This window comes from Psammomys obesus, unplaced genomic scaffold, assembly GCF_907164565.1.
Source record: "Psammomys obesus unplaced genomic scaffold, mPsaObe1.curated_primary_1811, whole genome shotgun sequence".
NCBI classification, from domain to species: Eukaryota; Metazoa; Chordata; class Mammalia; order Rodentia; family Muridae; genus Psammomys; species Psammomys obesus.
Window position 1 is genome coordinate 12,130,141 of NW_026592732.1, and position 27,731 is coordinate 12,157,871.

Genomic DNA, 27,731 nt, shown 5'->3' on the forward strand with positions numbered 1-27,731 from the left:
TCTATCTATCTATCTATCTATCTATCTATCTATCTATCTATCTATCTATCTACCTATCTATCTATCTACATATATACATATAGTATGTGTGTGTGTGTTTTGAGCCCCTGGCTCAATATATAAAGTGCAGAAAGACTGAGAAAGATACTTGGCACCTGTTCTCCATATGCACACATATGTGCGTGCACACACATGTGTGTGAAAACATGTACAGAACATACACACATCACACACATTTTTAAAACATTCTATAAGCTGAAAACGAAGCCTCTGACACACAGGCCTTGAGGATACAATTTGTGGTCTCTGTGGGGAAGCAGTGTGTAATCACGCTGTGGTCTTGGTCAGGACACATGGGTCTCTTGCTAGAGTTATCTTTGCATTCTCTGCTGAAGATGAGGCTGGGCCAGATAGCCTTTTCAGTTCTACTCACTACTACGTTTTAGAAGTTTACTTTTCAGCTTAATTTTGAGACTGACTTAAAATTGAAGACTCTCCTCACCATGCCTAGTTTCACTAAAGAAAGGCTTCGTGCGTACCCGGAAGGCCTCCTCTTGTCTACCCAAGGGGCTGAGTCACAAAAATCAATAGCACGCTAGGGTTACTGAGAGTAGACGGGTTTAAGGGGAATATAAAAGCCCTAGGTGGAGACACCACCTTGAAACATTACATTTAGAATACCAGACTAGCATACAAAACACAGAGCAAGTCTTTGCATTAAAATAATAAACAAACATGTAAATAAATAATCCACATTGCCTTTCCTGTAAAGACACTTTTGCTGAATTGGCTCACCCCTATCTCTTGAATTCATGTTCGTATCTGAAAAGCTCCCAGATAGTTGGTCTCTATGTACACACATCACAGAATACTTCCCTCGGCTACAGGAGGGATGCTTGTTTTCTGTTCTTGATCTTCTTTACAGTAGGCAGGTGCTTGCAGGCCAGCCACAGCATCTTTGGCTCTTAAAGAGACCATGTGCTTTGCATTTGGAATTGTCACCGTCTAGAACATTGCTGCCTCAAAATATTTTTATTTTCTCTGAGTTCTCAGAGTACAAGGATTGATGCACTGCTAGAGTTTCCCCTGCAGAGTTTGCCCTGTCCTATCCTGAACTCCCCCTGAACCCTGCTGTGAATCGCTACATGGATTCTTTAGCACAGCTTTGGTGCATAAATCAGTTTGTCTGTCAAGGACATCTAGACAAGGCCTGGACAGCTGGCATTCATAAATTGTTCATGGTGGTATCTGCCAGAAATGCATTTCACCTAGCATGCTTGTGGCGAATTACTTTGCCGCTAAAGTACATATGTTACAAGACTGGCCCCCACTGCATCCACCTGTTAAAAATGCAAACTAAAGTCCCTGGTACCAAAGGGTGAATGTCCACTCTTCTAGGAACTCTGATGTGGCCAAGATATCTCCTATAGGGACTTGAGGTATCTAGGCCCTCCCTTTGATGAGCTCAGTTTCCAAATTGCGACCAAAATCATGCTTCAGGAGAACAGGCCAGAGTTGCTGCTGTTCCCAGCTACCCACAGGGATGTTTTATAAATGGCTTCCCTTTGGGCCAAAGTCCCTGTGGACCAAGTTCACGTTGGATAGGGAAACTCCAGTACGATTTTCTTAGAGAGGGCTGTGAATTTATGGCTCTCAAGTCAGAAAGGGAAAGGGGGGACAGAGAGAACAATTCTCACTGATTACTGAGGGCCTGTGACTGTATAGCTATGACCTTTGACCAGCCAAGGTCCAGAGTCAATGACAAGCAGGAAGCTTATTCTCTGCAGATCTGAGGTCAGCCTGCCCCTTGACTGTGCCCTCAGACATCTGGCCTGTTTTTCACAGAGGAAAATGGTGTTGCTGTTACCCTTTTCTACAGCTTCCTAACTCATTTCCCATCAGCACACTCTAGCCTACCCACTCTGCACCCTCTGTAAGGGACATACCCTACCCTGTGACTTTTCCCCTTCCAATCATTCTACTTCAGGGTCATTTCTAATTCTTCATCCTAGCTGATGGCTGAGGGTGTACAAGGCCCTCTCTGATCTCATTTGTCACAGCTGCCACTTCCGTCCAGAGAAGGCAAAGCTTTCATTCTCCCTAGAGTGGGCTCCTCTCTCATCCTTTAAGCTTTCCCCAGGCAAGTCCTCCTCTGATCTCTACCTGGTTTTATCTCAGCCTACAGGATGCTGCCTCTCACTGAGCCTGCTGCAGGGGTTTATACTGCAACCGTACGATGGCAACAGTGGTTTGCTGCATTTCACATACCAGCTGCTCCATGCGCACAGCAACATGGAGGGGCGTTTGGACCTGGCCATCACTCACAGACTGAACTAAAGCACCATGACAGTGGGGACCAACTTGCCACATTTCTTGTTTCTTCTACATCTGCGGCATCTATCCTAGGATCTATGCTAGGCGTGTAGGAATTACTGTTTAGTTGAATGGATGACTGAATGCAAGAGTGGCATTTCCGTCTACCTCTGCCTTCTCAGAATTGGGAGGTGTGATGATACATCTTTACTGTCAGCTTGATTAGATTTAGACTCATTATGGAAATACCTGTGGGTGTATCTACAAATGGGGTCTCCAGAAGGGTTTGATTGATCAGTGAAAACCCGCTGTGAATGTGGGCAGTATCCCACATTCAGGGCTGGGGCCTTGGGCTGAAATTAAAAAAAAAAAAAAAAAAAAAAAGAGGGAGCACAAGTGGAGCACCCATATTCCTCCCTCTCTGCTTCAGGACTCCAGATACATGCGAAGCCAGCGCCATCACCCTCCTGTTGCTGTGACCGTACCCTCAAACTGTGGCTCCTCTCTTAGTGCTTCTGTCAGGTACCCTGTCACAGCGACAAGAAAAACAACCAGTATAGGAAAAGCTCCACTTAGCTGAACCCACCGTTACAGGTGCAGCGCACGTTCCTATAGAAGCGTGGACACACGAAGCTGATGCGGGCCGTGCTGTAGGTCATGAGTGCGTGGGAGTCCAGCGACAAGCCTTGCTCACAGTGCTGTTCCTGGCAGTCCAGTCCCGAGCAGTTTTTCTCCAGGATGGCAGCGATATGCATGGCGTTCTCCAGGTGTCGCCTGGCACTGGACAGCTTCTGGATCAGGTAGGCTGGCTTGTAGAATTCGCTGCTGTGCATCTCCACGGCAAACAGCATGTCCAGCTGGTTGGTGCCCACCACGGGCTGGATGCTGATGATGTGCAGGCTGTCCTGCTTCTGGGTGAGGACCGCGTTCCGCAGGACGCGCCGGAACCCGTGCATGTGCAGCCCCACGAAGTCCTCGGGGGACACGTTCTCAAAGCGGATGGTGACAGTGTTTTGCAGCATCTCGTGCACCAGTTGCTCCACGTGCACAACCACATCGATGGGCACCTGGAAGCGGCCATCACTCACAGACACATTCAGGACATACTTCCCGCTGTCCAGCCCTCCCAGGGCAATGATTTTCCCATCATGGCTGTTCACTTTGAACAAGCTCTTCTGCTCTGATTTCAGGGCGAATGTGAGGACGTCATACATGTCCTGATCCGTGGCATGGATCTTTCCAATGACCCCGCCGGGAAAATCATCCTCCATGGTGACAATGAAGATTTCCAGAGGGATGGCTGTGGGCTTGTGGGTGCTTTCCTCAATGACCCGCACACGGATGTAGGTATGAGAAACTTGCTGTGGTTTTCCTGAGTCTTTTGCCTGGGGACACCAAGAAGAGGACAAACAAGGAGTTAAGAATAATAATTAAAATTATTTATGTGACAGAGAGTGTTTGTACTGCCTGCCAGGTTCACTTCTTCCTCCATCCCTTGTCATTATTCTGAAAAGTGCTGAGGGTGGGCAGTTAAGCACAATAGTGGTTTGTAGTAGTCATTCTCTGAGTACTGTATTATGGGCAATAAAATGTGTCAAAACAATAAAGCCAGTGGGAGCGAGTTGGGGGTGAATTAGGGATGATGGTCAGGAGTGTGGCAGGACCCAGCATGCCCACATCAGGTTTGCCTTACTTTCATCTGAACAGAAAGCGGAGGAAGATCTCATAAATGATGCTCCCAATTTGGAGAAGGAAACTTTGTTTTCAGTTGGTTTCTTCCCTTATAAATGGACCCGGTGGCACCTTTTGGCACACTGAAGAAATGCCATTAGTTAAATGAGAATTACATCATAGTAAGTCTTCGAACACAAAAGATGACACATCAGAGGGGAAATGGGCAGCTTGAAAAGTCCCCTTTCTTTCTTCATAGAGGAACGGATGAAATAGCCACCATGAGAACAGATCTCTAATGAGCACCTGCCATGCGTGCTCGAGGGGACAGTGGTGTCATGCTTCAGAATGAAGTCAGGTCCTTGTGGGCCAGATCCCCAGGGATCCAGTGACTCTGCAGACAGAGCTAGAGCAGAGGTCATGTGTCCGCAAATGGAGATGGTGATGGAAAATCAAGCCCTGGGCACCACGCAGGCCTGACTTTGAATTTTAGCTTTGTACATAACCCATTTGTGGCTTTGAGTAAGTTACTTGACTCCTCTGAGCTTTGCATCTTTAACACGAGTGTAACAATAACATCAGCTTCTGGGGTTCTTGTAGGGATTAAAAAGAGAGTGGCATCACCCATAGAAATACTTAGCACGTATTTGTATACGTGATTGTTGCTATTTGCGGCATTAGTGTCATTATCTCCTTTGTCTGGCTATGTGACTCAAGAGATACTGAAATGGAGACTTCCTGAAAGTAGAAGGGAGTTTGGAAAATTAAGCTGACCTTGAAGTCAAACTGTGGATATTTCAAAGGTCACTGATGAGTTTGGATTCCATGGGTCAGCCAGAGGTTGCCCACCCCAATGCCAGAGGCCAGAAAAGTATCAGAAAGACATGAAGTCACTGGAAAGAAGGTGCCAGGACAATGAGTCTGTGCCAGAGATGGATGGGGAAATGATGTATACCTAAGGACCTTGGCAGTCAAAATCTAAGGATCTGAGGCAGAGGGCCCAAGATTGCAAGCCATGGCTAGCCGTAGACTAGATGATTAACACTGTAGGATTTGTGAGTGATGGGATCTGTATCACAAACACCCTGTTCTGTCCTTATAGCCCAGGGGCAGCCATAAAGCAGAAACGAATAGGTAAAGCTGTGTCCTGATAAAGCTTTATTTATAAAACATGCCAATGGGAGGAAGTAGACAAAGCATTTTCATTTGCTTGTCTCTTATGGAAAGGAATGACATAAAGTGAAAGGATTTACTTGGGATGGGTGCAGAGATGGTTCGAAAGAAAATGAAGCCAGAGGATGGAGCCAGCAGGCTTGTACAGAGACAGTTTGACTATGGGGTGAGGAGGTAGGATAACAGAAGAAAGGAAGGATGTTTTCTGTGAGGAAAGTAGAGGGATTACTGTGCAGTGTGATTCCTGCTCTCTAGACACTGACAGAGAACTGCACTAGGGCTGTGAGACGACACTGAAAATTCCCCTTGTCCTTGGAGTGTATGTCCTCTGACCTGGCCTTATTTAATAGTTGTACAAAGGGTCTCAACTGGGGAGGTCACAGATGTGATCAGAGCCAACAGTTACTAATTTGTCTGGGAACGGAAGAGATTAAGCTGTTGTTTATCTAACAAGATAACAATATATTCAACACTGTATGAGTACCCAGAGTCAGTCTGCCACCATCGGCCACTGTTCAAAATGGTCAGGCAGCTTTCAGGGGGCAACAGTGGGTTGAAATGCCATTCAACTTTATGGCTGAAATCCAAATCTTGGAATAGGCAAAGTCACAGACATTCCATGTGCTTGATCTTTGACAGCTTCTTTTTATGACGCTTGCACACCTTCATTTTTGCCTCTTTGTGCTGTTTTTGTCCCATAGGCCATTGAAGATTGAACTTGAGGGATTGGGATACTGGAGAGACAGTGTCTTCTGAGTCTCTGGTTCCCTCCTGCCTTGCTGGGGAAGGCATAATCAGCAGACCAAGTCTTCTATGACAGTGATCAACATCTTCCCTCAGCAAGGAGAGGCAGGCACTAGAAGCTTGGGCAGAAATCACTCAGAACCCCAGGACTTTTTACAGTGCTGATTGAGATATCCTGACCTTCTGCATGCCAGGAACAATCTCCAGAAACATCCGTGCTGAGATGTGATGCTCTCTGTTCAATTTCACACACATTTTACATGCAGAAGCTGTCTTTGTTGGTAACAAATTGAATTTGGGATTAGAAGAGGAGCATTCCTTCACTATCATGAGCTATGTTGACTTAGCGAACAAAGAAAAAGCAACCAGTAGGTGGAAGGACGGACATGGGAGAAAGCACCACTCAGTGTGGACAGACAGCAAGGCCGTACCTGGATGCACAGGAGGTATTCTGGGGATTCCATGTGCTGGAAGACCACTGCTGACCGCAGGACCCCATGGGAGTCCAGCACAAACTCCTCGTCTTCATTGCCCGACAAAATGGAGAAGGAAAAGGGAGGCCCATTATGAAAGGAGTCCCTGTCTGTCACCACAAGCTGTAAGATGCTGGTGCCCACTGGCTTATTTTCCTGTGTAGAAGAGTGTTGCAAAAAGGAAGTTAAAATTACACCTCTCATCACATTAAAAAAATTGTTATTGGTTGGAAGTGCCAAGATAGAACACCAGGTGTTTGGCAGAAAGAATCCCCTATGGTACTTATGTCTATTGAGAACAGGCTAGGGTTGCAAGCATCCTCTTTCAACTCTATAGCAGCTTCCTCACAACTGTGCCAGGAGACTGTATTCTCTGCAGATGACAACACGGCCTTTGTCTGAACAGGTTCCTAGGTTCCAAAGATGCAGCCAGGTCTCACCTGTCCACCACTTTCAGAACTGACTGACCTACAGGGCTCTCTGAGTAATTATTTCCAGCCTTTATGATGACCATAGAAATCCATCAAGGGCAAGAAAACATCACCTGCTGGGATGGGAAAGTGGGTCTTCATACTAGCTACAATGTGATTATGTGGAAACCCAACACTGTAACATAATGTCACATTAGACATTTGTGGGGGGCATGTAACAACTTTCCACTCAATTTATAAAACCAAATTGCCTTTTACAGCCCTCCTCACAAATAGTTTTTCCAAGTTTCTCTAGGGGAAAGAAAGCAGGCAGGACACTTATCAGGACAGGGTGGGACAGAGTCTTCAACTTCAACAGCCATTTGGAAACATGCCCTCTAACTAAGAACATGAAGATGGGTTATACCTTCTTTTTGGGTCAAAGTTTATCTTTTTTATTTTGAAAGCACCAGATGAAGTTCTTTGTAGCTAGGGCCAATATTGGTTTTCTTGACCTACTGCATTTAGGCTTTAGCCTTAATACAGCCTGGGCTGATGGTAGCTCTCTTAGTTGGCCTACTGATGACATCAGCTTAAGGATTAGGAGTATTTGGGTTCCAGAGAGGAGGCCCATGTTACGTGGTGCTGGGTGAGCAGAAAGGCTCCTATGCTGAATTAGATTATGATAACTATGTGTTGCTGAGCTTGGTGGTTCACACTGTAATTCTGATACTTGGGATGTGGAGGCGAAGGAGTGTCATGAGTTTGAGTCCAGCCTAGAATACAGAATGAGTTCTAGGCAAGCCAGGACTACATAGTGAGACCGTGCCTCAAAAATTAAATAAGAAAAAAAAATAAAAATACAAAAGAGAAATGAAAAGAGAAACAGAAAAACCTGTTGAAACCATCCCACTATTCTGGGTGTAAAAGAAGAGTCAGTCTCAAAAGAGGACAGAAGAGAACCTTGGAGGTTTCTATTCTGCCAGATCCCTGCCTCTTGATTATCAGGCTTCAGGGACCGGCTCTTTTTGGAGCCCATCGTGGGACCATGTCATCTCAGTGAAGATTTACTACTTTACACAGATGACATACTCAGCACCACACAAAACAGAAGATTTATTGATTTGTTTGCTCATTCTCTGAGGGCCGTTTCCTCCACAGAAGAAACTGAAGGAATGAGAGAATGTGTGTCCTTGGGGTCACTGTCTAAGAAGGAAGGGTGTGAAATTACAGACAAACCCAGGCTGCAGAGGGAGGGGGGTTCCCAGCCCTGCGCTCTCCTTGCTAACTTCCGCATCGGTCTGTCTGGCTGATGGATGCATGCCATAAAACCGAATGTTGAGAAGGCGAAGTGTATCTCGTTTGAGGAGCGAGGCAGAGAGTGCCCTGTTAGGCCACAACTACAGAGAGCTAAGAGAAAGAGGGGAGGGGGTGTAGGGGATGGAGGAGGGAGGGCAACCACACCTGTGGCTGCTGGCTGCAGCACCTTCAATGAAAACCAAATCCTCTCCAGGAGGGAGTAGGATTGCACTGACAAGGGATGAGCAGACAGTGGAGTGCTTGCTTCATGAACATCCCTGCCCGAATCCCAGGCGGTTCAGTGTCACTGGGTGAAGGAGGCTACTTAGAGACAGCCACACTCAAGGTCTTCCATCTTATCCCAAAGGGCTCTCTGGAGAAGTAACCACTCTCATTCTGCCTCTTCACAGCCCCTCTGGAGTACCTGAGAGTCACTGTGACACCGAAGGCAGTAAGGTATGAGCTGCTTCTCCAGCGTTCCTGCGTACCCATAAGGCATGAACGTCGCTCGCTGAGTCTCCATGTCTTCCACACTCAGTCGGGGTCTCCCCATCTTCCTAAGCTAGCCTTCCAACCTCCAGAGGAGGAAACTCAGCTACCCTGCCCACAAGCTGACTTCTGAATAATAAGCGAATGGAGAACTCTGTCATTTTCCCTCAAAAGAATGCCAGCTGAAAGTTACTCTATCTTGCAGCTTAACTTTAAGGGCAGGTGGCTTTCAAGTTCTAAACAAATTGCCTATGAAAGGTGAATTTTAAGGAGCAGCTGCTCTATCTTGAAGTCTATAGGATGGTACGTATTGACCTCTCTCTTCCGTCAGAAGAATACAAGATTTCTTAGAGGTACCCTGTCACTGTAGAAAGATTATTCGTATTATGTGTTTGCATGATAGATTCAAGTTCAAATCCTGACCACTTGCCAGCTCCGTGATCTCGAGAGAACCAGTTAAGCTCGCAGATCCATGGCTCTTTCAACTGTAAGGTATGGGTGTGCATGGGTATAGAAGGGTCTGTCTACCATTCTCCACGACACGTAGTGGTGGGGACAGCTGGTGTACATGGAACATCTAACTCTTAGAAGAAACAGTACTCAGTAACTCTTTTCAGCAATTGTGGTGAAAAGACAGGTTGTTTTCATACTGTCCCGAGGAAGAGACAAGTTGATACTAAATACTAATTACCCACACGTTTATAACTAGGTCCCAGTGCAGTAGGAATGAGAAGCAGCCTTTTGAGGCACCAGTGTCCTCCTAGAAAAGCCTGAAGGAATACAGTTGTCTTTTCTGCTAAGTGAGGACATAGCTGGCAGTCACCATTTTGGACAGAAAGGGGGCTCCTGCTGGATATAAGACCTGTGAAAGCCTTGATTTCGACCTTCTCAGCCTCTGCAACTGTTAGCAGTAAACTCCAGCTTTTGAGAGGCTCCTACTCTATGTCAGTTTGTAAAGAAGCCCCAACGTGAAAAGCCAGAGCAGAGGGAGGAGGCTGAGCCACACAGGTCCTACCTGGCAGGCAAAGTTTGCTTACCTGGATCACCGCAGTATAGTTGGCAGGCGTAAACACTGGGCTGTTATCATTCACATCAGAGATATCAATGTTGACAGTCGTAGTTGAGGACATGGCAGGAATGCCGCTGTCTACTGCCTGGATGAGCAGGGAGTATCCTGACACCTGCCAAGGCATAGAAGTGGCAATGAGGAACTGCAGCGCCCCTCCCTTCTGCGCATGCTCAGTGTCTGGCTGTGCCACCTTCACTCATATTCTGTAGACCTCTGTGCCATCAACATTTGGGGTTGGAGCATTCTCTGGTGGGGTTGGCCTATATATTTCAGGGTGTTTAGAATTGTTCCAGCCTCTGCCTACTAAGACACAATATCACACTCCATCGAGTTGTGTCAAAAATGCAGCCTGGTATTTCCAGTTCTTTCTTGAGGAGAGGAGCCATTGCATTTGAGGCTCTAACTGAGCCTTCGTTCAATACAGTTGCCACCATCGACACATGCTGCTGATGTTGACATTCCTGGGTTAGAGGGCTGAATCAACTAGAAGATTCAATCTGTTTTTTAGTATTTTTGCTATGAAATTCATTTTTATATTTAATTTATCTTTGAGAACACATTTTGGTCAAGAATATCAGTATTTAGAAATCAGCTCAAGCTTGGAAAAGGGGATTTTTGGGTGTCTTTTTTCTTGGGTGTCTTCACGAAATCTTTCCTGAAGTTTCTAATGACACCAGGGCACATCATCCTGGCTGAAGGTGTTTTTCTTTCTCTGACTCATGAAACAGTGAAGTTCAAACTATGCATAAAGGTACACATTTGTCTTTTTCATTAAGATCTCTAACATCTGCCAAAAGCTATTATCAGTAGAAGATTCTTTCAAAGGTCCAACCCAATATACCTGAATTTTTACATTGTTATTCACATGTGCCCAAGAGTCCAGCTATGGTGTAGGTGTGGACGGTGAAGCGTGACCTAAACTCACTCACCCGTTCCCGGTCCAGTTTCTTCTTAACCTTCACAAGTCCCAAGATTGGATCCACAGCAAATTCATTGTCCCTATCTCCGCCCACAATGGAAAAACGAATCTGTCCATTTGGCTTGCTATCCACATCTTCTGCTATCAGCTTCATAGAAAAGAAACAAAGCAAAGACGAGGTATAACACAAGAGAAAGACAAAAGGGTGATGCTTTGGCTCTGTGGCAAACCCTTGCTCATGACAACTCCCTGGTAGACAAGATCATTGGTGGGCACAATGAGGGCAACACTAGCCGGGTACTTAAATTTTCTTGTTAGTTTGCACTTCCTCAGAGCCCCTGATATCTATTTGGACTGACTTTTATTAGGGTTTGAGATAAGGGCTAACTGGCGGAGTTCATTTCATGACCTCTTCATAATTCTGAAAATAATGACTGAGCTATCTGTGATTGTTCTAATTCATTGTCAGTGTGACTGGGTTGGGAATCACCTGGAGTCACAGCTCTGAGGGCTATGTGAATGTTTCTAGAGAGGTTTAGATGTGGGAAGACACACAATGAATATGGATGACATCATTCCTATGAGTCAGGGCCCTAGGCTGAATGGAAAAAGAGATTACAGAAATCTAATGGAGCATCTTCTCTGTTTCCTGGTTATAAATACCATGTGACCAAGCTCGCACTCCCGTCACTATGCCTTTCCATCACAATGGACTGTATTCCCTCTTTAATCATGGGCTTTGCTCACACTCACTCTTTCAATGTTTTTGTGCAAAACATTGTAGTCCCCTGTTCCTCAGTGGAACTACATCCATGTATTTCCTCTTTAGTCATGGGTCAGTTGTTCTGTAGTCATGGACTGGCTACCTCAGACCTGCAGGAGTGATCTTTAAAATTTTCATACTGTGTTTTCTTTCAAAGTATACATTTCTTCAAAGAAAGCAATTGCTAGTAATTCATACCTTGATATAAATTAATCTGTAAGACCATTTCTAATACACAAATGAGAGAAGGAGCTATTGAAAGCCAAGGTGTCACATACATCCTTTGAGGGATGGTACACAAAAACACTGGAGTGGGGAGTGTGAACAAAATCCAAGACAGACCTTGCTCATTTCTTTACCATGAGGATGCTTTGTCCCAGGATTCTGATGCTGCTGGTACCTACCAGAATGACAGAGTCTCCCTCCAAGGCATCCTCACTGATGACAGCACTGTAGACATCTTGGCTGAACTGAGGAGGGTTATCATTCACATCTGTGAGGTCAATGCTGACGGTGGCTGCAGCGCTGAGGGCTGGGGTGCCCCCATCTTTAGCTTCCACTACCAGGTAAAATCTTTTGCATGTTTCATAGTCCAGAGCATCCAAGACAGAAATACCCCCTTTGAAGAAAGATAGCTAATTTTATGTTTGGTTAGGGGAAAACATGGGTCAGTTTTTCAATAGGCACAGTGCTATTTACATCATCTGTAGCGAGGTTTACATGTTTGGGAATTTGTTTATTGATCCCTGAAAGCATCCTAGCAGTCTGATGAACACTGTTAAAGCAGAACTATCTATCAGAAATGCTTTTGAAGAGGTGAACAGTGTTTGCAGGTTTCTGTGGTGATTCCAGAACATTGTTCAGGCATCATGGAAGTCTCTACTTGTCAAGCTAGAGAGCTGAGGAGTATCTCTGGAGTCCTCAAGTGGACCCGGGGGGAAGAAAAACAAGGAATGTGTGGACATGACTGGAGGGCACTGCCCCTGTCATCAAGTAATCACTCACAGCCAACACATGATTGAATTAACCTCACAGCTGCTTTGCCAGCTTCTAATGCACCCATCTAAAACTATTATGCACAGAGGCCAAAGACATGGGAAATCTCAAGCCAGGATGTCATGAGGTAAAAGGAGCTGCCTGGAAATCAAACAGCCCCATGGTGGTCCACACCCACATAGCCTCAGTGATCCCACCACCATGTTGTTTAAATCAAGCAAGCAGAACAAAAGATGGCTGCTAGTTGAGGGCAACCCCTAAGATGGGCACTGAGAATGGGTCACCCCTCCTGTCCCATCCCCGCCTGCTAATAACCCTGTGCAGTGTTTTCAAGTTGGTAGCTAGTCATTGTGCCACAGAATGGTTTCTAGGTCTTGTCTTTTTCTCACCTGGAAGACGATTATTAGGATAAATAAGAGGGTCATTTTGGGGGCATATCCAGTCAGAGGACATCTCTCTGGCTACGACTGCCATAGGCTCCTTCAAATTATGGTGGAGCAGAAGTTGTATCCACAGTGTCAAATTGTGTTTCACAGTGTCAAATTTAAACTATGCTTAGCCAACTCGCATGGTGTTCATATACAATGGGTGCAGCCGGACAGGGCAAAGCTGATTCATATCTTCATGGATGGAATCTCACACAGTTTAATTTGACGTAATGGCCTCACTATATAGACACCTGCTGGGAGGACCTGTTGATGCAGCCCCTCAATCAATACTCCCGCCTTCTTTTACTCCAGGGCACATATACCTCCTCGACTTTCATGTTTGTATGCAATAGGTACGTTGTGACAGGATTAGAGTGTGCATTCCTGAGTCAGAAAGACCAAAGATCAAATACTACATGATCCACCTGTGGATGATGAATACTGAGGAAATTACTGAACTGCTCAAAAGTTCTGTTTTTCTCTTTTGGAAGACATGAGTTATATCCACAGATTTAGTAGGCATGTAGAAAAGTGGCAGTGTTAAATAATGTTGGTGATCACGGTTCTATCCCTTTTCTACATATGGTCTAAGGAAGAAACAGGTCTCCTCTAATATAACAGATCCATACTCCTTGAGCAATTCTGGAAATGAGCAAAGGTCAGAGGTGTGAGAAACTCACCTCCTGCCCGGAAAACCAGAACAGTCTTGGCTACTCGTGGAATATAGTTCCTTCCAAAGGAAGCATACCAAAGGTAGCCTGAATCACGATACTTAGGAAACCACCCAGAGAAACACATTCTGGATTAACAGCAACAACAAAGAACCTACTTGATGTGCAGATCATGGCCACCATCAGTCCTGGCTGCTGACCAGAAAGTGACCATCTATTTGTGGATGGCGGACAGAGGTGGCTAATTTCCTGGTAGGCTTCCTACCATAGGCACATAGCATCCAAGAAGAAAAAACCGACAGAAAGGAGACAAATACACCCTTGCACTTAAATGTAAACTCCATAGCTGCTACTTAGGAGACATATTGCTGGCCCAAGCCTTTTAGCTAGATGTTCTGTAGCCAACTTGGGGGTCAAGAATTTGCCAAATAAGCCCACAGTTTGGAGCTTGGAATTTAGAAGGGCCTGTTCTTAGTAACAGGGTACGGAGGTCTGCATGCAGGCCCTGCAAGGGAGGCAGGGAGGGCACATAGATCCCACCAAGAAGAGTAACGGGGGGTGGGGAGAAGAAACAGGAGGTATTATTGGCACTGTCATTTACGCACCTGTCTTTGGGTTGATCCTAAATTTCCCTTGCTCGTTCCCAGACCGGATGAGATAAGTTATTTCGGCATTTGTGCCAATATCTTTGCTGGTGGCAAAAACTGAGAGGACTTGGGTACCAAGGGAGGTGTTCTCAGGCACTGTTACCAGGTAGTCCCTTCTCTCAAACACAGGGGGGTTGTCATTAATATCCAGGACAGTGATGGTGACAGAGGCAAGAGAGGAGAGGGACTGTTGGGGGCTCTGGTCTGAGGCCCTCACGCTGATGTTATATGATGACTGCTGCTCTCGGTCTAGAGGCTGTTCCAGGATGATGACACCGGAAGAGCTGTCGATGGAGAAGACTCCACTGGCCGTGTCCTCCAGGGAGTACACAACCTTCCTGTTGACACCTGTGAGATGTGACATAAGAATGAGGGGACAAAGACACAGAACCAAGACATTGTACTTTCCTGACTTATGAAAGGCCCGCTCCCCAGAAAAAAAAAATGTCATTGTAGAAACAGCTCTGGCCTTACAGAAATTCAGTCTTCAGTTTACAAGGTATATAACAAAATTAAAACTGGAAAATTGACAATAAATACCATAATTCTTTGGTTAGTATTAATATATAACCTCGTTCATGTTAATTTTCCCTGAGGAAAATTCAGGTGCCAAATAGATGTGCGGATAACAATATAGCTCAAACGTAAAAAAAAAAAGAAACTAATTAACCGATCACTTCAGCACATATTCATTGATAATCTACCAGGTACTATAGGAGGTGACAGGGGTTCTAGCCACAGATGAGAATCTGAAACCATGTGACAGCTTGATTTCATGGGGAATCATGGGTCATGCCTTAGACATGAACAGGATTCCTCCAGAGACTGCCTGTGAATGCTTGAAGGCCAACAGTAGAAGACAGGTACCATTCAGGGTTTCCCACAGAAATGTAGGCGTAGCATAAAGGCAGCTTGAGCAAGGGCCCGGTGTTGGCGGAGAGTAGAAAGCACTAGATTCCATCTCTTCTGAGCAGCAGGAGAAGAATATGAGATATCCGTTGAACTTGGAGGTGGTAGGGAAGGAATGCTTTCTGATGGTGGGGCTGGAAGCATGCGGAATGCCACAGAAGTGTGGCTGTAAACATACTCTTCCATGCAAACGAAAAGAGGACTTCTCAGTTGTTGAGAAGGAGACAGATGTGGGAGAATTAGGTTTGAGGTGAAAGAATAGGATTTTCATGTTAAAATGAATGTGGGCACTTGATATTTAATAAAAAATTGTTAGGTAGAAGAGGCTGGAGTTTAGAAAAGAAGCTTAAATTGGAGTTGTACTTTTGAGCACCATCGGTTATGTTTAACACACAAAGTGATGAGAATGTTTGGAGCCATAGGGATCACAGAAGGAAAAGTGAAATCTGAGGGTCAGCAAGCCTGGGAGTCTCCAACTCAAGGAGATTTGACTCAGTGATCTTAAGAAATGTGGTTACCTCTCAAAATGTCATCTTGTCATGGACTCAAACAAAAACATATCAATCAAGAAATGTCCACCAACAGATTTCTAAATAACATCTGTCTGAGGTTATCTTCATTAGAGGATTCTAGATCTTCCAAATGGGTTAAGAACCTAAGATTTGCTTCAGTCTTTAAAATTCATAAAAAAGAAAAAATAGAATGAATTTATTGGTTGAAACAGTTCCAATTTTGATTGTAAATAATGGGAAGAGGGACTGCCTCTGACATAATCTGATTGGCTTGCTCTTTGATCACCTCCCCCTGAGGGGGGAGCAGCCTTACCAGGCCACAGAAGATGACAATGCAGCCACTTCTGATGAGAACTGATAGACTAAGATCAGAAAGAAGAAGAGGAGGACCTCCCCTATCAGTGGACTTGGGGAGGGGCATGCATGCAGAAAGGGGAGGGAGGGTGGGATCGGGAGGGGAGGAGGAAGGGATTTATGGGGGAATACAAAATGAATAAAGTGTAATTAATAAAAGTTAAATAAAAAATTAAAAAAACAGACTTTGATTTAAAATTTTAGTTATGTATGCATGTGTGTCTTTTTGTGAGTATGTACAAGCCTCTGTGGGTATCTGTGGAGGCCAGAAATGGGTATCAGATTTCCAGGAGCTAGAGTTACAGTGAGCTGTCCAGTGTGGGTTCTGGGAATCTAACTCTGGTCCTTGGCATGAGCAAGAAGATCAGGCACTCTTAACTGCTGAGCCATCTCTCTCAGTCCTCATAAATCCTCTCAATGAAGAGAGTCATCTGCCAGAGGCCTTTGGCTATGATGACCATCTGCAATGACATTTGTGAATCATGAAACCTGGATTGTAAGCTTTTCTAAGGGAAGGCTTCATTGTATATTTGCTATCAGGACACCTTGCCAAGGGGGCAGGCATTTGGCAGATAAGAGCAGAACATTTCACTTCCCCATGTACAGTTTCCTTGAAGAATAATTTCCAGCAAACCAATAAAATCAAGTATCTGGAAGGGATGCTGTAAATTGTATTGTGTGGCTTTGACTAAAAGGCCTGTGTAGAGAGCTTGTTCTTGGTCCCATTCCCAAGAGTCCATTTTTTTTCACCATAAGTTTCATCATCTACTTTTATTTCTGTTGCAAAGCAAATATCCTGTTATAAACGTAAATTTCCAATATTTATACTCAGACTAGAAACAGGCTTTCTCCTTCCCTTTTTGGGAACTGTGGCTTCAGAGATGGACGCTTTCTGAGCTGGAAGGACTGGAAGAATGAATTCTTCCATATCCATTTCTGATGTGAACAGGTAAACATGCGGAAGGGATAGAGTTTTTGCCTTGAAAAAAGTTGCCTTGCTGGTGTTGTAGCAGGTGTCCTGGGTGTCGCCTAAGCTGATTCCATGTTCTCAGGACACTGTTCAAAGTCACAGAGGTATGTTTACAGAAATACAGCAGTGATTGACATGAACACACCACACAGGTTTTCAAATCACACACATTCCCTACAGGATTGAATTCCACCCTCAGCATATGGCATACAACTCTTGCCAACAAGAGAAGAAAACAGAAGACACGGAGTCTTTCATGTGAGTTATGTGCTGGAAGCTACTGAATTAATTCTACTGGTGCGGGAACCCAGGGCTGGTGGACTGGCCCGGCCCTGTCAGCATCTTTAGACCTGAGGGGCAGCAAGTAAGGCCTGTTTTCCCTGGATTCCTGGCTCAGCTTCCTGGAAGTGTTGTAGGAGATCTGTTCATTGGTATTTTATCTCCTCAGACCCAAAGGTCAGTTAGGGAGGAAGGCAACTTCTGATTCACTGTTCAGAAACAAGTTGAATTAAGAAAGACAAGAAGGGGTGACTCCCAGTAAGGCCAACTGGAATGTGACTTTAATGGGGCCTGGATTTCCTTTATCCAGACAGGTAGTTGAAGTATCATTAGAAACAGCATGGTCCAGATCCATAGCTTTCTCCTCCAGCCTTCTGGCTAGATGCCACCTCTCTCAGGGGGAGATGCTGTTCTCCTAAGTCCATGCTGGCCCTGATGCAAGAGGGCTGCTTTTACAAGGCTCATATGAGTCAGCCACAGTAAGACCAGAGATCAGCTCCAGGCTGCTTCTGTTCATTTAGACTTGGTGAGTTAGTGCCAAGGTTTTTCTGCTTTGCTTTAGCGGAATAGCAAAATGCCATGCCTCTGCTTCCTCACAGTTGCTGACCTATACTCCTCCCAATCCCACCTCCTTAAACATTTCCAAATTCAGCCAATATAGTTAGTTTTACTTTTGTTTCCAGTGGACTTCCAGCCCCTCTCATGAGGTTGCTGCCTGGACCTATTGCCCAAATGAAACAGAAATCCATTCCCTGTAAGCTTGGCCACGAAATGCTGTTGGAATCTTATGGATGGAAAAAAAACAGAAGACAGACACTATTTAGTGACTGTTGAAATTCAGTCATAAAGCTTGCACAGAGTTTTATTGCTTCTGTGAGAAACAATTTATAGTGTTCTGGATCATCCCTGAAGAGCCAGCTCAGTGTCAAACGACTCAGCTTTATATCTGAGGTTGTCAGAGGCATTAACACCAGCACCAGGTTTGAAGAGATGGGTCAACTGGTAGGGCGATTGCCTTCTAAGCAATCCACTGGTGGGGACTGGGGACCTGAGTTCAATTCCTAGAACACATGTGAAAATAGATAGATAAATACGTAGATAGACAGAAAGAAGGGAAGAAAGAAACAAAGAAAGAAAAAAGAATGAAAGATAGATAGATAGTGAGGCATGTAGCAAAATCCCAGAGCTAGAGCGGTAGCAGATAAGAACCCTTGAGTTTTCTGCCCAGCTAGCCTAGGTCACTTGATGCACTTCAGGCCAGTGAGAGGCCCTGCCTCAAAAACCAAAAGCTGAATGTTACCCAAGGAATGATACTTCAGGTTGTTCTCTGACTTCTAAATTCGTGCGTGTGAACACACACACACACACACACACACACACACACACACACACACACACACCAGTACAAAAAACGAGTGACAAGATTCTTCAACACCTCGAATATAGTGATATTATTTTGACCTTGGCTTCAAGACATTTGGACACACTTTCATGTGCTCCTTTTGCACTGTAATGGCCTGCCCTGATTTGAGATTCCTGAGAGCAGTGGTTCTCAGCCTTCCTAGTGCTGTGACCCTTTAACCCAGTTCCTTATGTTGTGGTGATCCCCAACCAAAAAATTATTTTTGTTACTACTCCATAATTGTATTTTTGCTACTGTTATGAATTGTAATATAAGTATCTGTGTTTTCCAATGACCTTAGGTGACCCCTGTGAAAGAGTCATTCAACCCCCAAAGGGATCATGAACCATGGTTTGAGAACCACTCTTGTAGAGTCTCCAGAAACAAGAAGCCCTTCACCAAATGTAGTCCTTTAACCTTCTAACCTCAAGAACCACTCGTAAAAATAAGCCTTTCTTTTTTTGTAAATTAACCAGTCTGTGGTATTCATTTATAGCAAAAGAAATGGACTAGTGCAGTTGCTGACTTCCCACTTGCTGTAGCCATAGTTGTGGCAGATGGTGATGTAACTCTACAGTTTAGTCCCACTGTGCCTTCTCCTGATCCATAAACATCATGTCTGTTGCTCCATCTCTGTCTAGACACTAGACACATTTACTTTTCTGGCCTGTGCTCAGTGTGTCTTCTGCTCCGAGTGTTCTTCTGTTTATCTTTCAAAACCCTTCATACTTTTCTGCAGGGTGTTCCTGGAATAGCTTCCTCAACTCTTCCATCATTCTTTTCTCTGTACTTCCTTTATTTCATCTTTGCTTCTGTTGTACATTGAATTATATGTGTCACCTTCTCACACTAGATTAAAGTACTTGCAGGCAGAGGGACTATGTCTTGTTTGTTTTATTTTCCAACACTGAGAAAGATCCTGACACACAAAGAGCCATGTGCAATAAAGGAGAAGCATAGTGATTCTATCACATCTGAGTGCACATGATGTGTGCACTTTATGCATGTCCTCTGAAAACATACATGTAGAAAGAATTAAATAAGCTCAAAAGGACATATCATGGAAAGACCTGGAATAAGAGTTATTAAAATGCAGGTGAGAGAATAGAGAATTGGCTCAGTGGTTAAGAATACATTTTGGAGGTTGGAGAGAGAGTTCAGCGGCTAAGAGTGCATGCTGTTCTTCCAGAGAAGCCAAGCTTGGCTATCAGCAACCATGTCTGTCAGCTCAAAGCCACCTGTAACTCCAGCTCTAGGTGATCTGATGCCCTCTTCTGGCCTCTGTGGGCACTAAACCCATGTGCATATACCCCTATACATAATTTAAAGATAAGAATAAATCTTAAAAATAAGTGCAATGCAGATAAAGCCTGTATAGATAAAATGTTTTTGAGTAGATGTTAATTCTATGGAAAAGAAAACCTGATAACTACTCAATTTTCTACAACGGAGACCAACTGAATAAATTATGGCACATCAATATGCAGCTAGAGTGCATTGTACAATGTCATTTAATGTAAATGGATAGATGGCATAGAAATATGCTTTGTGAATCAGCATAAAAAGTGCAGATTATAAAATAATATCAAGTTGAAAAGTTTATTTTTATGAAGAAAAAGAACAGAATGGATCCAGTCAAAATGCTAACTGTTTTAAAGCTGTTTTTCATATTTGCTCAACTTTCTAGATCTTATAGAGTAGGCACATGACACTTTGTAATATATAAATGAACTATTAAAAAACATGCACCCAGAAAACAATTCTTTAATGCCAATTTTGGGAAGCATCCAAGTTTTCAAGTGATTTTTCCAGCCTGGTTTTAATTCTTAATGTACATACCATTTGAAATAATTGTAGAAAATTAGACCTACATATTATATAGGCTTTCTGCCGGGTGTTTCCATTGTTCATTTTAGTTCATCTTTGCTTAGAAAGATACTAATGCTACTTAGTGAATTGCTTTTGTCAAAGCCCCCATTATAAAGTTACTACAAAGAGTATTTTTAAACTAAATTTTACACTTTAATTAAGGCAATTAAAGGAAATGGCTGACCTAAAATTTTTTTCTCTCATCTTCAGTATAAGGCAAATACAATCCCAGGGAGGCAAACAGCTTAGACTGAGTATTCTTGTTTTTATCTTTGAAATATATGCTGGGATAATTTAAAATTAGACAGGAAGTTCCTATGACGAAGTCCAGGAATTAGCAATACTTTTAACTTAGTGATTACTGTTCTTATAATAGGCTTTCTAATGACTTCTGTTTTAAGTGCCATTTAAAAGCTTTTCATTGGGTGATGACTAAAGCTTCCACATTCTCCTGGGCAGAACATCAACTCCCAGGGTCTGAAGCTCCCTTTGAAAGGTTCAAAAAAGACTGAAGGCTGCCCTGTAGGTCAGGGAGATCCCGCAGGCTGCAGCCAAAATTTTCTGGGTGTGTGCCAAGTGAGTTGGCAGCAGCTGTTTCACCGTGTGTAATGACAAGATTCTGACCCCAACCCAAAACAAAACCCCAGACCCTTTGTTTAGAAACATGAAGACAACCAACACTGCCACATCAGAGAGTTAAATCAGGCAAGGGCCGCTCTAAGCAAAGGCCATTGTTCTGCTCAGACAGCATAGACTACACACTCAGGAAGCTAGCTTCTGTGCAGTGAGATTCCCTGTGACATGGAGAAAGCTAAAGTTCCCATTGCTTGGCTTGGTAGTTAACTGTGGGTAAATTAATCCATCCACAAAGAGCTATAAAACTCCATCTTTACCAGGACACTGGACTTCTGTGCCAAGCTGTGACCCCGTGACGGTACTCCAAAAATTTCATATGTGTACCCCTGAGGATGAGCACCAAACTGATTTATTCAGTTTTCACTTAGTCATTCACTCACTCATGTATTTACCCAATAAATACTGTTGTACAGTACACATTGTCTCTTAGCATGTCTATGTCACTTCAAATGTTCCCAGTTTCTCAGGAGACAAATATGTGCAGAATTGATTACCGGGAAGGATAGGACAGAAGTTTCTCTGAGACTAAAACTGCTAAATTGAGTCATGAAGGAAGAGTAAATATTGCCAGAAATGATGAGATGGAAGCATAAAGATAAAGAGAGCATTTTGGGAGATGCAAAAACAATGGAAGGTATGGAAGCTGAAACTGCCATTTACTCACAAGAGAGCAAGCTCGTGCTGATAAAGTTATAATGTTAGGGTGAGACTGCCTTTTCTCAGAGCCCACTGAGAGCTATCAGATCATTACAACATCATTTCTAGAGTAAACTAGACACTGGGCCTAAGTAAATGATCAGGTAAATCAGCAAGGAGAGAGAGATGCTTGCAAGGGGTGGTTTGGGAAGGGGTGGGTTGGGAAGTGCTGTGAGACTGAAGCTCAAGGGACCTGCCAGCCGAGGACGTACAGCATAATGCCTGCCAGGGAGGTCTCCTGGTGAAAAGTGACTACAAGTAAGAGCCTCAATGTCCCCTAAAAGGCAGGAAGCCATAGCAAAAGGGAGTCCTTGGCATTTCTGTACAAAATGTCAAGAGTAGGGAAAAATTCTCTGCTGTGCTAGCTGTTAGCCTTTCTTTAGGCCATTCCTGCATTGCTGTTCTGTAAATAAAGCCTGATCCTGTATAGCTCAGAAAGTGCCTGCCAGTGTGTTCATGTGGGTGAGGAGTGAAAGAAGCTGCTGCAGTCATTTGGTGGAAATCAGAATTCTCCACTCATGCTTCTTCTGAAGCAGTGACTATTTCATTTGACAACTAACGTTTTGATCCACGCTTGAGAGAAACTGGATTTTATAAAGGGCAATAGTAGGAATGGCGCGTGTGTCAAACGCAAAGGCTCCTAAACTAGGCATTAAAGTTCACTAGAGAAAAGAATAGCCCAGCCCTACCTACCTTACTTCAGTCTTCCTGGTCAGACCATGGAGATGGAGTGTGTTCTGTTGCTTTTTTAGGCTGTTTGTTTATTTAATCATTTGTTTTGCAGAGCTTGCTAGGGAATTCCAACACTGCCTAGGATTATAGCCAGAGTTTGAAGAGGATGTGGAGGTCCAGAGAGTTGAGGGAACTTATTCAGGTGGCTAGAAAAGGATAGAACTGCTATATTTAATCCAGTCTCATCCTAATGTCACTCTGGGTTCATTCCCAGAGTGTGAAAAAAGCAAAGGTGGCTGTCTCAAGCTTGTGTTGAATCACACACACTACTGAAAGGAGCCAGGTGTTGGGAGAAGGAAAAATTGCACGGATTTTAAGGGGGCCTCAGACCCTTCCTTCCCTGCATCCAAGCCACTATCCACTGAAGACACCTAACTGTGAGGCACTTCACTTTGAACAGTTTCTTCCTCTGTAGGAGGGAGTACTAAGATCCTTTCCTTCAGTAATAATGGCGTACATGTGACAGTTCTTTGAGGTCCCTGAAGAAAAGCTTTAAACATAATATTATAAACACACACATGCATGTACACACACAACTGTATGTATACACGTGTATACAGAAAAACACTGCTTTTGTATACATGTACATATTTGCATGGGTGTCGGTACTTGCATGTATATCAGTGGGGTAGGAGTCAACCTCAGGTGTTGTTCAAGTGCTTCTTAGTTAATTTTGAGGCAGGGTCTCTCACTGGTCTAGAAATCACTGGGTGGATGAGGCCGACTGGTAAGCAAGCCCTAGATATCTCTCCTTAGGTCTTTATGTTGAGATTACAAGCGTGTGCCACCCTGCCTAGCTTTTTAATCTACAATAGACAAAGGGCTTGGAACATTTTCCTCCAGAAAATGGTTCAAATCTCCCAGACTTCACAGACAGGTTTATTTAATTTTTAGTGATATATATTAATAATCTCTCAGCCACCTTCAAAGATTTGATACTTCAGACAATATTGAAGTTTGGCAAGGAAGAAACACACAAACCCTACATTAAGTCTTAACATGTGCTGCTCAGTGGTAATGATTTCTAAAGCATCAGAAAAAAAAAACAACAAAACATTGATTATATGATGTTTAAAGGCGCTAGGTGGGAATCAGGGTCGAATCCCTGTCAGAATGTTTTTTAGGGGAAATCCCTGTGACATAAAATATTGGGTGGAGGTGTTGAGGTCTTCTTTAAAGTCATCTGTGGTCAATCTCTTTGTCTTTAAACTCCTCCAAAACCAGAGTTTGGGCTGGATTTTAGTAGTGATGTTGTAAACATCTACTAGGAACATGGTTTCCACAGGAAACAAGTGAGGGGCCTTCTGAGAGCAGAGGCACTAGCTCTCACACCCTCCAATCTCCCACCACCTCAAAGTAGCTGTGGTCCCTAGGTGGCTGAACTGGTTGGACATCATGAGACTAAGCCATGGTGTGCTTGCCATGGATCTGCATAAGGCCTCATGTTCCTCAGAGTGATAACCACTCTGGCGGGGATTCCTAGTGATGCATGGAGAAATAGAATTTAAGATGCTTATGAACTTGCCTTTATGTGTTATTTCTCTATTGCTACATAGCAGATTGCTTAAGACTCAGATAGCACAGTATAATGAATATATATTATGCATCAGAAGCCAAGGTGTGGCTTTGCTGGATGTTTCTCTATTATGGTTTCCCATGAAGTTGCTAGTACAGTGTCAGGTAGGGATGTGAGTTCATCTGTGAAGGGAAGAGGGTTTGACTTTCAATCTAAATTATGTAGTTTTAGGTGAAGCACGATCCACTGTTGTGTGGGGCCTCTCACAGCTCTGCAGTGGTTGTCTCTAATGTGAGTCATCCAACAGAGAATGAGAGATTGAATTTTGGCCTCCCCAAATTCATGTATCAAGGTTCTAGTCTTTAGGAGAGGGGAGAGAAGACTTAGGAGGTAATTAATGTTAAATGAGGTCATTGGGAGAGCTTAATGTGAAAGAACGAGAACTCTTCAAAAAATGAATAAAAAAAGAGAAAAAGAAAAAGATACATTTCTTTCCTACTTAGTATATACTTGAAAGGCCATGTTAGTCCAGAGTAAGAAGACAAGGATCTGAAAACCAGGAGGAGTGCATCACTCAATCCTAACAGAAACAGTCCCTGAATCTAGACCATGAAATTCCAGGACTGTGAGAAATAATTTTCTTTGGTTTAAACTACCTAGTGCATCATTACAGCAACCTGAGGTGACTCAACAGAAAGCACAGAATGCCATGATCTTTTAAACCCAATAGCCAGAGTGGTATCAAGGAAAGGGCACATGCAGGAAGCAAGGGTCACTGGGGGTCAATGTTAGAGGTACCTACTAGAGCGAGAATAGCCCTGGTGGTTTGAATAAGAATGGCCCCCGTTAGCCCGTATTTTTGAATGCTTAGTCACCAGGGAGTGGCACTACTTGAGAAGAATTAGGAGGTGTGGCCTTGTTAGAGGAAGCTTGTCACTGGGGTTGGGCTTTGAAGTTTCAAAGGCTCATGTCTGATCCAGTCACTCCCCTTCCCCCACCTGTGGATCAGGATGCAACTCTCAAACTTCCCCAACACCATGCTTGTTTGAATGTTGAATGCAACCATACTCCCAGCCATGACGATAATGGGCTAAACCTCTCAAACTGTAAGCAAGTCCCCAATTAAATGTTTTCTCTTATGAGAGCTGCCCTGAGATCATGGTGTCTCTTCACAGCAATAGAACAGTGACTAAGACGGTAGCTGACGCCTTCATGTTCATTAATCTCTAAATGGATTTGAAAGCACATTTAATGACTGATCTAGGCAACAAAGACAGTGGCATGTGCAGTGACTGGGATTTTGTAGCCAGTCTGTGCTGGATCTTAGTATTTACCGTTATTCAGGAAGAACGTGCATTAGCAGCTTTAGAAAATACTTGGACTGGTACATTTAATTATGTTTCTATTTTTATGAAGTACAAAATGTTTTTCTGAGAGATGATCTATAGTTGTCACCAAACTGCTAAGGTATTTGAGGCACAAAAATAGAGTTCTTGAGTAGTTCGCAATGTCTTGCAGGAGCAGCAGGCCATGTTCACCTGGGAACTATCTGAAATGCAAATTAGCACCTTGCTTAGCCTCCCAGACCACTGAGTCTTAAACTCTGGAAAAGGACCAAAATCAGGGATGCTCTGGCAAGGGTACTTTTGGCTCTTTTGCATAGTCATCCTGGTGGATTTGTGCTCCATGACTTCTGAGGGCTATTGACTTGCCTGGAGTCTCACTTCTAGACCACCCTTAGGTAACACTGACACTGGAACTAATGCCCTGTACTTGAGCATTACTTAGCTGCATCTCTGTTCCCCAGCTCTACCAAGCTCCCCTTTTTATAATGTCTGCTGTCCTGTCACTAGCTTATGGCTCCGGACAAGTTACTTAAGCCTACAAATTACTCATATAGTAAACTGAACAACACCTTGCCAACTGTAGGGTTGTTACGAGAAGTGGGAATAATGTATCTAAAGCCCTTGGCGCAGCGCCTGCCTGGGAGCCGTAGCTGCAAATATGGATGTTAGCAGCAACATTACCATTGTTGTCATTCAAAGTCCTTGAGGAGTTCTGTTCTTGCTTGAGAAGGTGTGGGGTTGGTAGAGAAGAGTCATGCAATGTGTATCACACCAAAATGACATGATGTGCTGAGGGAATCCAAAAGAGGAAATAGAGTGACAGTGGGAAAAATGTGGCCTTACAAGTTCTGAGAGACATCCCTATTCACCCTGAACAAATCCTATACCGACACTTTGAGGCTGGCAAAGCAAGCTACTGTCACTCTAATATTATGCAGGAAGAAACTGATATGGAGGGAGGCCAAAGACTTCCCCAAGGCCATTGGCTGCTAAGCATCCAAGCATCTCTTCCCCAATGCTTCAGACTTCAGATTTCCTATTTCTCTCCATGTGCTTTTGTGTGTTTGCCTTTGAGATCCAGTGCAAAGAATCCACATTTAACCAAGTTCTCCCAGATTGGTTTCACAGAGTAAATGTTGAGATCAGAAGGGTGATCATGGAAGGCGACTTTGTCCATCAGATTTGAGAAACCCAAGTACAACACAGAGAGATCTCTGAGTCTCACAGAATGCTACAAGCAGTATTTCCTCATACTCCATCCAAGGAAGAGGCCAGGGCACTTGATGGATGGTTCTGTTGGGTCATGCATCTTACCTACATACTTTGTTATACTTTTTATAGAAGTGGCAGACTAGAAAGGCTATGGTAAGTTGGAAGAGTCAGGAGGAACACTGAACAGGTTCATCTGAAATACTTTGGTTGAGTAAATCTGGGTGTACTTCTTTAGAGTACACCCCTCACCTAGCTCTTTTCTTTTTAATCAAAACCTATCCTCTCTGAGGATAGTTAACCGAGCTGTTGGGAAAGATCTGTATGTCCTTCTATGTACAAAAGACTGATTCACTCCAGTTTCTGTTCCATGAATAGAGCATAACCCATTATGGCATGGTCCTCAGGAGGGATTTGCTACACAAATGAGCTTCACACAGTGTGCAGAATTAAGTGTCCCTCATGAAGGAGGACATAGGGACAGCAGAATCACACACTCAGGTCAGAATAGAAGTGTTCTTCAAGAGTTATCAGGTTCCTCGGACTTCCTGCTTTCTGTTAACTGAGGATTATAACTCCTAATATTAGAGGAAAAGATCATTTCTGGCAGACTTGGAGCTTTTTACCCTTTCTCTTAATGCAATTATCTGTCCACACCACATCTTAGTTTGGAACACCTACAGTCTTTTGCTCGTGTTCTTCTCTTGACTAAGGTTGAGATCTTGATAAGCCTGGTTTACCATTGACCCAGGCCCTTGCTAAAATTTTCAGATTTCACTGTTAAAAATCTCATTCTGGGCCTCCTCTGATCTTTCTCATTTTGGACCTTATGGTCTTTCACAATATCTTCTTAGGATATTTTTGCCATATCCTGGATTGTCTAGTTCTAATCCATTTAAGATGTTCCTATTTTGTTATCCTTCCCCAAGCCCAGATCTGATTATCCATTTCCTTAAACAAGCCCATTCATTTTCTTTCTCTGATTCAGTATGTGGTCCCTAGGCTCCTCTATGATCATAGACATACCCTGTTCCATCTTCTTTTCTCTGTCCTGAGCTATGTGCTATTCTCCCAGCTCTTTAGTTGGGCACATAGAATCCCATCTTTATGTCTTTATCTTTATGGTCCATACCTCTTCCTAAGACTGTTCTTCCTGAAGACTATCCCCAAATCCTACCCATTCTGGGGCTCTATATGTCTTGCCTCTTGGCCTTCAAATAGCTTGAGGACTGTCTT

The 27,731-nt window shown here is 43.8% G+C and overlaps 1 protein-coding gene across 1 annotated transcript in view; it reads right to left on the reverse strand.

The window, feature by feature from the left end:
* Positions 1 to 27,731, reverse strand: part of Fat3 (FAT atypical cadherin 3) — a 595,719-nt gene that overhangs the window by 42,128 nt on the left and 525,860 nt on the right. Inside the window, exons 15-20 of the mRNA XM_055615501.1 lie at positions 14,024 to 14,413; positions 11,728 to 11,942; positions 10,571 to 10,708; positions 9,610 to 9,753; positions 6,333 to 6,530; positions 2,900 to 3,698 (exon numbers count right to left, since the gene is read on the reverse strand). Of these exons, the coding sequence (XP_055471476.1) occupies positions 2,900 to 3,698; positions 6,333 to 6,530; positions 9,610 to 9,753; positions 10,571 to 10,708; positions 11,728 to 11,942; positions 14,024 to 14,413 (1,884 nt within the window). The remainder of the gene's footprint in view (positions 1 to 2,899; positions 3,699 to 6,332; positions 6,531 to 9,609; positions 9,754 to 10,570; positions 10,709 to 11,727; positions 11,943 to 14,023; positions 14,414 to 27,731) is intronic.